Raw genomic sequence first — 11,863 nt, forward strand, 5'->3', positions numbered from 1 at the left:
GTTTGCTAGATTTGTCACTGGTAGGTTTGATCATCACACGAGTGTTACAGAAATGCTTCAGGAACTCGGGTGGGAGTCTCTAGAGGAAAGGAGGCGTTCTTTTCGTGAATCGCTGCTGAGGAAATTTAGAGAACCAGCAGTTGAGGCTGACTGCAGTACAATTTTACTGCCGCCAACTTATATTTCACGGAAAGACTACAAAGATAAGGGAGATGAGGGCTCGTACAGAAGTATATAGGCGGTCATTTTTCCCTCGTTCTGTTTTGGAGTGGAACAGGGAGAGAAGATGCTAGTTGTGGTACGAGGTACCCTCCACCACGCACCGTATGGTGGATTGCAGAGTATGTATGTAGATGTAGGTCTGATGACCTCAGATGTTAAGTCCTATAGTGCTCAGAGCCATTTGAACCATTTTGAACATTTATTGTGAATGTATTGTGGAACTGTATGTACGCTGTACAACTTCCATAACAATAAGATTTGTTTTTTCCGATTTATCATGAATTCACGTGTGCTGTGCTATTAATAAAAGCAGATTATCTGACACATTGATACAGTTTCAGTTAACGTTATTACCATCATTTTTCCAAAATTAAACTCTCTACAACGTCCGTTGAAAACTTTGTGCAGTTGTCTGGAATTTAAAAAACAAATTCGGCCAAGTAGTTAATAAATTAAAACTTTTATTAAATTACGCCATTGCTTCTCTGGATGTTCTGGAAAACTACTGCAGATACACGTCTGGGACATGTTTTATTAGATTCACCAGACCAATAACAACGAAATAAATGGAAATTGTGCTTTACTTCAACCTAGTACAGCTTTCTGATAGCTTCACATTAGTGAAGTTGCTAAATTTCAGGCAAAATCTTTTCTTAAGTGTAACTCCGTGACTAAAACATTTGCAGACCTATGTTTATCTGAACTTTTTTCTTTAGTTTTACTTGTAGAATAATATATTAGAATATTTGCATATATTCGTGAATTACCCTGCATATACATACATCTTTTTAGTAGTTAGTACTTTTTACATTTTACACCCATCATTTTACATATACACATAAATACATAAACCTCTTACTAATCAGAAGATCTCAGTAATAGTCATTGAATAGTTTACATTCAAGAATTAATTATACAGTTTTATGCATTTGGTGAATGATAGTTACACTACTTCATTGTTTATTTCATTCAAGAGTTAATTATATAGTTTCACATATTTAGTTAATGATAGTTACATTATTTCATTGTTTATACATTCTTTTCAAATTACTTCCAAGATATTCTTCAATTCAGAAGTATGCTTTATTTTTAAACCCTGTGTCTAATACCTCCTTAAATTTAATGAGGGTGAGGTTTTTGACTGATTGTGGCAGTTTATTATATAACTTTAGACTTAGGTGTCTGTGACTGTAGTGTGTCAGTGACAGCCTAGAATATGGTATATCAAGCATGCAGTTGTTTCTAGTGCTGTGCAAATCTAAATTCATTCTCTGTGTAAATTGTTGTATATTTTCTTGTATGTGTATTAAGCAGTTATACATATAGAGACTTCGGAGGATCGTTATGTTTAATAGGATGTAGTGTTTCTTACAGGTTTCGTTTGGACCCAATCCTTGTATACGTCTAATTGCTTTTTTTGTCATTTGAATACACAGTTTGTGCCTGTTGAATTATGGACAATATAGTTACTGTTAGTTCCGCAGTGCAGACAAACACTCTAAAGACCTGATAGAAGTTAGTTAGTTGCATTTACAAGGATCATTTTGCACTGTAAATCGTAATGAGGAGAAACGAGTCATTTTACATTGACATCACAAGTTAATTTGTACATATGGTTACATTCTGAACATTTCGAGTGTCTTTCTTCCTTTTATTTTATTTTATTTTTAAAAATGTTGAAAGATATACAGACATGAGTTAGTAATTCCTTCCCACCAAATTTTACACACTACAGTAATAGGAATTCTTCTGCGGAGTAGAAGCAGTTGCCAAGAAAAACACTTTCTCAGTGTTGCCTGGCATGAGCGTGTTGACAGCCCAACAGCCAATTTTAGCTGACTTGCCTTTCAGGTTTTGGAATATTTCTCGGATTCTTTTTCAGAGAGTTTCAGCCTCAAATCAACCACCATTATCACTGTACACATATTTTGAAGTGCTTTTGGTTGCCATTTAAAAAGTTGTTGTTGTTGTGGTCTTCAGTCCTGAGACTGGTTTGATGCAGCTCTCCATGCTACTCTGTCATGTGCAAGCTTCTTCGTCTCCCAGTACTTACTGCAACCTACATCCTTCTGAATCTGCTTAGTGTATTCATCTCTCGGTCTCCCTCTACGATTTTTACCCTCCATGCTGCCCTCCAGTACTAAACTTGTGATCCCTTGATGCCTCAGAATATGTCCTACTAACCAGTCCCTTCTTCTAGTCAAGTTGTGTCACAAATTTCTCTTCCCTCCAATTCTATTCAATACCTCCTCATTAGTTATGTGATCTACCCACCTAATCATCAAGCATTCTTCTGTAGCACCACATTTCAAAAGCTTCTATTCTCTTTCTGTCTAAACTATTTATCGTCCACATTTCATTTCCATGCAGGCTACACTCCATACAAATACTTTCAGAAAAGACTTCCTGAGACTTAAATCTATACTCGATGATAACAAATTCCTCTTCTTCAGTAACGCTTTCCTTGCCATTGCCAGTCTACATTTTATATCCTCTTTACTTTGACCATCATCAGTTATTTTGCTCCCCAAACAGCAAAACTCCTTCACTACTTTAAGCGTCTCATTTCCTAATCTAATTCCCTCAGCATCACCCGACTTAATTCGACTACATTCCATTATCCTCGTTTTGCTTTTGTTGATGTTCATCTTATATCCTCCTTTCAAGACACTGTCCATTCCGTTCAGCTGCTCTTCCAGTTAAAAAAGTATATAATTCTATTTTCAAAAAGTCATACTTGCTTCAATATCTCAATGGATAAGATTTAAAGCTCTCTATCATACACCAAAGTACGTGAGCCTTAGTCTGCTATCATTTGCGAAAGCGTCCTTTAGATATCTGGAACCATTCACCAGTTATAACGGGTGTTACATCTTATGCGACGTACCCTGTACCACCTACAAATTGAATAATGTTTTCTTCCTAGTGTGCTGTATTTACAAAATAATTGAAAGTTTGTTATTTACTATCCGTCGTGGTGCTGCAGCGTTAATGGCCAACACAGAAATTTGCAGCCTGCCTAACACCTGTGTTCCCCCCACAGGGCTACGACTGTGCCGTGACGGGATCTACGGTCCCGCGCTGTGGTCCTCTAGATGCCACATCCGACAAGGCCTTCCGGCCGGGAACCACTTTCCGCCCCGAGACCCCGGTGTCCAGGGTGTCGCGGGTTTCACTGACCGGACTCCGGGAACTGCCGGGCCCCCTCCCCGATGCCGCCGACCTGGGAGCGGGGGCGGGTGCACCCCGCGTCCGGCCGATGGAGCTGGCCGCACTCAACGTCACCTTCGCCGTCGTCTGACGGGGGGGCCGGAGACGGATACGGCGGTGGGCGGCGTAGTGTGTCCGGGCTGCCGACGCCCCCGCCGGACACCGCATTCGCCGGACTGCTGCGGCGACGACATCCGGGCGAGGCCCTCGTGGGTCACCTCCCATCCACTTCTACGACAGGTGTTGACGGGACGTTCGTACAGTAACGTGAGGAATACTCTCAGGCGTGATGCAAACACTCAGGTCAGATCACTGCACCAATATTCCACTGTCGGGTATTTTATTGTGAGATGTGCAGCATTATACCGTCTCACCGGAAAGTCAGGCAGGGCACCCTATCCGTACTCCAGTATCTCTGGGGCTAAATGAGGTGGAAGACAAATACGAGTGCTGTGTAGCCCCGACTTATTTTAGGTACAATAACCAAAGTGTTATCTACCGTGTGGACCTGCATCAGCTAGGGAGACACTGTGACCTTCCCTCTACCATTTTGAACCTACGTCACTCACGCTAAAAGAGACGGAAGCTCAATAGATGACGGGCAGCGGTGCCGTGCAGCCCAAATTGTGCTAGGAACAATAGTCAATCTTGGCAGTAGTAGATAGCTCTCAGGTGTGGTGCGAACACTCAGGTCAGGTCATTTCTGTGCACCAGTATTTTACTGCATTGGACAGGATTCTTCACGCATATTCCAAGTGTCAGAGTGGCTAAAGGTGACAGAGGGAAACATCTGTGCTATGCAGTCCCAGCTTATATGGGCAACAGACCAGCTATCCTGTACCATGTGGACCTACCGCACGTATCCAGGTTGTGCTGTGTCTTAGGAAGAAAGTGACCTTCCACACAAAATTTGGAACCTTAGTTGGGCAGCACGGAATGCCCTCATTACAATCATCTCACTGACCAAATGAAATGGGAGCTCAGCTAATGATAAATATAAGTGCTGTGAAGTCCAATTTATGCTAGGAGTCACTTTCAGCTTGCCCCCGTCCAAACATACATTAATCAGAAAGATACTCCACCTTTGCTGTATCATTTGGGATAAGTCTTGTTGATGAACTATCATACAGTCAAGTGCTAGAATTGTTAATCTGTGTCCCTGCATAATGTATGCAGGTACCAGAGAATGTTGATACTTGTGCAATGATCACTGGTGTAAGAGGATAAATGTGCAAAATTTCACTTTCATCTGCTGTAACTTGCTCCCAAACCAGTGTAAATATTATTATTGCTGCCAGAGTGTAATCAGGGTAACTAAAATGGAAAATTGCTTTTCTTTTGTCATGATATAGTTCTCCTCTGATGGTGGTGCCTTCACTTGATAGATTAGATTTTGCAAGCTGTATTGACTGTACTGGCCAGTGACAAACATCTTTCGTGAGGATTGCTTGATGTATGTAAAAGTATTAGATGGTATAACACTGGTGCAGAACAAATGTATCGACATCTACATTACTGCATGTGACTGGTCTATATGGGTGTAATTGCCATAAATGTGTTTTGTTGGGTCTATTATCCTTCTGATGATGATGAAAGTTTAGACTTGCAGAAATGAGATTCTGAACTGAGGAGTCCCTACACTTTTCTTCGTGTTATGTGTGTCCTGAGGATGTGAGTGATCAGTTATTTTCAGCAGCAAAATTCTGTTGAGAGTAATAATGAGTGACCTGTTTGGCATTTTAAACTTTTGTACAGCTTAAGAAAACAAGTGCAATATGGTAGCAACATTTGACTTCTCTTCCTGAACGAATTTGCTTACAGTTCTGGCTTACAGTTCTGGGGCTGTTGTTTACCCTCATGGAATCTACATTTTGGTCAGCTGGACTTTGACATGATACTTCACAAGAAAGTAATGTATGTTGTTCCACAATTTAACTCATCTTCAGTGAAGTATGGGGATGAATTCCTCAGAAGAAAAATGTCCCCTAATCGATTGGGAGAAAGGAGGGGTTTGGGTATTTGAAAACTGAATGGTGCTTGCCTCATTCAGCAAGGAGGGCTTGAGTACATAAAATTGAATGACATAGGTGACATGGGGGAAAGGACAGCTTGGGTGCATAAAACTGGATGGTACATAACTGTAGTGAAGGAGTTGTCCATTGTATAAAATAGGATGGGACATTGGCGTCCAAGTGGAATTCTATGTTGTTTTCTGTGTGACTGACATTTATTGGCATTTTCTGAGGGTACTTCATGCTTTCATTGACTTACACAACACATCATTCATTCACCTGGCAAAGGGTGTCAAAATATAGGGCATATTGTTGTCATGTTAATATTAAGAAATTGTGAAACACGTTTAATGTGTTACTCAAAACATGCAATGTACAGTGGTTGCTGTCCATTGGCACAGTAGGGGTGTCGACATCCAGTCACATACATGGCTGCATCATCAGGTAACAAAGTGTGGATTCCATTGGCCTATGCTAAATGGTGGAACAAAGTAGTTAAGTATTACTGGTGACAGCATTGCCTTCCAGTCGAAAGGAGGACTTAATATATGGCTCTGTCTTCAGTGGCAGTTGTATCATTGATCCCCATCCATTGTATGGCCGTCTGAGTACACTATCTCTTTCCTGAACAATTTGATAAACAAATCATCACCTGTATTTAAAAATTAAAATTTTTGTTGCTCACAAAAAGGTGTCGAACAACAGTCATTACACGAGCTCTTCATCCCTTGTTTCCTGTGGCCACATACTGCCTAACACTTATTTCACTGACTGCCTCAGAAATTCTTCTATGCACTCAGTCATGGATATCCTCGCCTGCTGACACAAACTTTATTACACATATGCTTTATATGACATATTACCTACAGGTAGATTAAATTCTGTGACACTCATTTCACTCTAGACCCACAGAAAGCGTAAATGTTTACACACACAGATGCCTTATTAGAAGACACCCACCTCTCACTTCCTGGCAAACTCATCGCTCTCCGTTCTGACAAACACAATACTTCCAGTTTTGTGCCAGGAATTTGCAGTGCAGCCATTCAATCATTTCACTTCATGCTAAAGGGTAGAATATTATTGTAACATTGTTGTACAGTGTTCTCCTTGCCTGTAAAAGCAGTTTATGGGGAGGTCTGCCCTGTGTTGTTTTGTTCTTTTCATATCTTGCCATGCACTGTGAATCCAACTCAGTGCACACTTAAAACAGAGCTGTTATTCAAAGTAGGTTTTTGACTGCAGAGTCACAGAAAGTGGAAATGGTGTGCAGTGCCAAGAGGTAGAGGTTCTGCATTCACCTGCATTTTTAAACTCAATATTCTTTGTTTTATCAGTGAAAATTGTTGACATGGAAGTTGTATACATAACATAGTAGGGCCAAATGAGGATAGAGTTTACGAGTCTCATGGGTCACATTTCATAAGTCTGTATTTGTATGTACAAAGAGCAATGGAAAATACCAAAAATTTAAATGAGAAGTACACTTGCAAGACGCTCTCTAATGGTAACGGATGTGTTTTTTTAACAGTACATTCCTTCTTCACCCCCCGGCCCCCCCTCATTTCTTCCTTCCTCCCTTATTTCTCTTAGCTGTACTGGGTCAAATTTAATGATGGGCAAAGATAGTGAGTCAGTGCAGTTAGGCAGTGAACCAATGTGGATGACACAATTTATAATGTAAATGAGACAACGACAGTTATATGACTTGCTATGCCCTGCTTCTACGTTTCGTTGTCTTCTGGTTTGCCATTTTTGTTATATTTTTTTTTTACCAGAAAGAAACAAATGTGAAAAACATTTTTTCAGTGGAGATTCCAAGAACAGCAACTAAAAAGTGCTGAAATAAAACTGTTAATTTGTAGGTAAAATGTGAATGAGGAGAAAATAATATAGAATGTATTTGCCATCAAAGAGCTTCTGTCGTGTACGAGTCCTGAACCACAGTGCATTTGGTGTGGGAATTGACCTGATGTGGAGTTACAAGACTTGCGTGGGAGTGCATTTCCTGATTAATTTTTTTTTTTTTTTTTAAATATCATGTGGTGCCCTGAAAGTGAACAATTTGAAATGTGTACGTGCGTGTTTATGTATGTGTCTGTATGTGGTGGGATCACTGTCTGGGTGTATATAGAATGGAAGTCTTGTTAAAAGTCAATATTTTTTACAATGATATTACTACAACTATTGGTGCAGAGAGAGATAGAAGAAAGGAACGGAGGACTGAGTGAGTGAATGAAGTAGAGAAAGGCAAATAAAACTGATGTTACTATGAAATTATGTAAATAAAAATGTGATTCTATTAATATGGAATAAAAGTGTTATTAAAGGTGCTACAAGAATATACCAGCTTTGTATGGTGTTGTAGATGGTTGTTGGTTGAATGGTGTCCCCATATACTTCTTTTCTGTATAGGATACTAGATGCCATCTAGCCCTGGAAGAATCAAGTATCGCAACTCACCGGTGTCGTGCAAGGTAAATTAATTGTAACTCTTCTCTCGTACCACTGTCTGAGGCAGTCACAGCTACTGTGTGCAAATATATCACTGTTTGGAGTTGGATAAAAAGTGTGTAGAAGGATGAAGGTTATCCTGGAAGGTAAGCAACTACTAGCTATTAGCAGACAATTTCAATGAAATACAGGACAAAAGTTATACAATTTAAGACATTATGGGAAGGTGTAGGATGCATAGGACACCATCAAACATTGAGAGCTAAAATTAGATATTTCATTATTCTGTTCGTAAAATTTCCTCAAGCTCCAGCTATGTCAAGGGTTAAATAACCATGAGCTTTCAGTTGAATGTCTGTTGAACGTTGTCAAGTTGTTACAACTTGACACAACTGTAAGCTCGAAAAAATTGCATTAGTTTATATTGCCATGAGACCACCAGGTGTACTGGTATGAAATGAGCGTATTTTTGTGAAAATGAAACAGTAATTTTTTATTGAAAAGTAAAAACATTTTATTCAAAGTACTGACCATTGCTTTCTATACATTTTGACCACCTTTCTGGCAATTTGTGGACACCAGGCCAATAGAAATGTTTGTCTTTTGAAGCAAACCAATCAGACACCCAATCGGCTTCTGCGTAGGAATCAAAGTGTTCCTCAGCCAATGCGTGTCCCATTGACGAAAAAAAAAAAAAAAAAAAAAAATGGTAGTCGGAAGGAGCCAAGTCTGGTGAGTACAGTGGGTGGGGTAGCAGCTCCCAGCCAAGTGTTTTGTTGTATCCTGAACCAGTTCTGCTTTGTGTGTAGGTGCATTGTCGTGTAAAAAAATTACTTTACCATGTCTTCTGGCCCATTCTGGCCTTTTTTCGATCAATGCGTAGTTCAAATTGATCATTTGTTGTCTGTAGCGATTAGTATTCACAGTTTCCCCGGGTTTTAGAAGCTCGTGGTACACCACACCTTTCTGATCCCGCCAAACACAGAGCATTGTCTTCTTGCCGAATCGATCTGGTTTTGCAGTTGATGTTGATGCTTGTCCCGGATTAACCCGTGACTTTTCCCGTTTAGGATTCTTAAAATAAATCCATTTTTTGTCGCCAGTAACAATTCGATGCAAAATTGATTTTCTTTCATGTCTTTGAAGTAGAATTTGACAAATGGTTTTTCGGTTTTCCATCTGTCTTTCATTCAATTCATGTGGCTACCCATTTTCCACACTTTCGGATCTTTCCCATAGCTTTCAAATGGTCAGAAATTGTTTGTTGTGCAACATTTAGCATTTCTGCCATTTGCTTCTGACTCAAAGTATCATCTTCATCCAATATTGCTTGCAATTCGAACTTCTTTGGTGGTCTTCCACGTTCTTCATTTCTTACATCAAAATCATTATTTTTGAGCCATTGAAACCATCTTTTGCATGGTGCTTCGGATAGAGCACGATCACCATATGCCTCGACAAGCATTCGATGCGACTCTGCAGGACTTTTTTTTAAATGAAAACAAAAAATTTTAATGCTTTCCGCAAATCATCACTTTCTGGTACAAAATTCGACATTGTTAACACTATGAAAACATATGATGATGTTTGTTCCATGACTTGATGTATACTAAATATCTTCGACAGATGTCATACCAACCCAACAAAAAAAATTAAGGCTCGTTCACACCAAATGTTCCGTATCAACACATTTGTATCTTAATGCTCATTTCATACCGGTACACCTGGTATGTATTTGCAGACATTACTTTATTACATGGAAATTTAAGTAGTGCTTTAGGTATTGTAAACACAGATATCAATAATTTCCTTGAAGCTTTAGTTACAGTTTTCTGAGGAACTGACCTTATTCAATATCTCCATTTTACTTTTAATTAAATTTATTTATTCAGCCTGATCAGATTAGGACCTTCAGGCCACTTGTTACATCAGAACAGGGTTTTACATATAAAATACTTTTCAAGTCACAGTTTCTGAAAGTACTTTAATAATATGGGTGTATACAGGGTGTGTCACCTAACATTACCACTGGAAACACCCCCCAAACCACAACAAACACAGAATAACCAATTACACAGACCAAAAGTGAGGAGAGGGTCTGTTGTAATTGGTTAATACAAACCATTGAGAAATGCATGGAGGTATGATTTTCAACACATATTTATGTTTATTAAATGGAAACCTGTTATTATTATTTTTAGCGCAACTGAAAATAGAAACAAATACTTAATCATTGTCATTTATTACATTGTAAAATGTTAAGTACATCCTGAGTAATTTGTAAAGTAAAGTTGACACTTGAAACCTCAGACGTTCAATCGCGCGTTGTAACAAACAAGATCTGTACAGATAAGTTTATGAAGACTATAATGTTTACGAGTTTGCTGTCTCCATGTCTGCATGTAGCACTTGCTGAATTTGTCCTTGTACTCAGATTAACTGTGTTACCGGACGTCTGTGATAGATTGCAAGTACAACAGTATATACAGTGTTGTAAGAACTGTGAAGTTGGTTTATCCTGACTCAGAAAAGGCAGAGATGATACTCAACTATGGCGAGTGCAGCCAAAATGCAGTTGCAGCCTGCAGGTTGTATGCAGAACGGTACCCGGACAGAGAGCATCCAGCACACATGAAAACGTCTACAAGCAATTGTATGCAACAGATATGGCCATAACACACAAATGGGTCCGTAACAAACCCACCACAGGAGAAGCAGGTGCAGTTGGTGTGTTAGCTGCTGTTGCCGTGAACCTGTTGTGTTGGCTGAAGAGCCAACACCATGTTACTAGAGGAGGCCGAAATGCACGCATTTTAGCTCACGCAGGCTGGCGTGAGGAGGGAAGAACTATACTGACGTGAGGTCTGGAACATGACAAGGAATTAGAATTCAGAAAGCGGATGTAATTAGTTTGATACTTAACTTTAATCCATTAATGATGAACGTCGCTCTTGACGGTATATGGTTCACAATATTATCGGTTCAGAATACATTCTTGAAGATATTTCTTATAGTAACTGAATATGGCGCCTTGCTAGGTCGTAGCAAATGACGTAGCTGAAGGCTATGCTATGCCGAGACCAGCAAATGAGATCATCGCTAGCAAAGTCGGCTGTACGACTGGGGCGAATGCTAGAGAGTTTCTCTAGACTAGAGCTGCCTTGTGGCGGCACTCGGTCTACAATCACTGATAGTGGCGACACGCGGGTCCGACGTATACTAACGGACCGCGGCCGATTTAAAGGCTACTACCTAGCAAGTGTGGTGTCTGGCGGTGACACCACAGAACCCACACATGAGTTCATGTGACATCGCTAGAGGCAGTGCAATGAGTCAGAATAGTGAAATGTGGATACTTCATCATCACTAATTTCACGCATATCATGTGTCACTGCATCAGCAATTACATGGAGATGACTTTAATAATCGAGTGAATTTCTGTCAGTGGGAATTAACAGGCAATGCATTGCAGATCTACCTGTTTACCAATGAAGAAGGTTTCGCAAACCATGGTGCAGTGAATTTACGAAACGTGCATTAGTGGTCTGTGGATAATCCTTACTGGCTTTGGCAGGTAGAGCGACGGCAACTGTGGAATGTAAATGTGTGGTGCAGAGTAATTGGTGAACATCTCACTGGTCCTCACTTCATTGAAGGCACCCAAACAGCTGCAAAATACATTGAGTTTCTACAAAATGATCTGCCAGCATTGCTAGAAAATGTCCCACTGGAAGTTCGTAGATGTATGTGGTATCAACATGATGGTGGTCATGCACATTCTGCAATGAGAACTAGGCTGACCCTTGACAGAATGTTCAACTGGCATTTCATAGGATGTGGCAGATGCATAAATTGGCCAGCCCGTTGTGCTGATCTTACACCTTTACACTTCTTTCTGTGGCGTACATTAAAGGAGAATGTGTACCGTGATAGCCTACAACACCAGAGGATATGAAACATCGTAT

At 40.0% G+C, this 11,863-nt stretch overlaps 1 protein-coding gene across 1 annotated transcript in view; it reads left to right on the top strand.

Moving 5' to 3' along the window:
• The window catches only part of LOC124554176 (alpha-mannosidase 2), a 792,511-nt gene extending 784,723 nt beyond the window's left edge, over window positions 1–7,788 (top strand). The window contains exon 17 of the mRNA XM_047128249.1: window positions 3,266–7,788. Coding sequence (XP_046984205.1) covers window positions 3,266–3,523 — 258 coding nt within the window. The 3' untranslated portion in view covers window positions 3,524–7,788. The remainder of the gene's footprint in view (window positions 1–3,265) is intronic.
• The last annotated feature ends 4,075 nt before the right edge of the window (window positions 7,789–11,863 follow it).

Source organism: Schistocerca americana, chromosome 11 (genome assembly GCF_021461395.2).
Source record: "Schistocerca americana isolate TAMUIC-IGC-003095 chromosome 11, iqSchAmer2.1, whole genome shotgun sequence".
NCBI classification, from domain to species: Eukaryota; Metazoa; Arthropoda; class Insecta; order Orthoptera; family Acrididae; genus Schistocerca; species Schistocerca americana.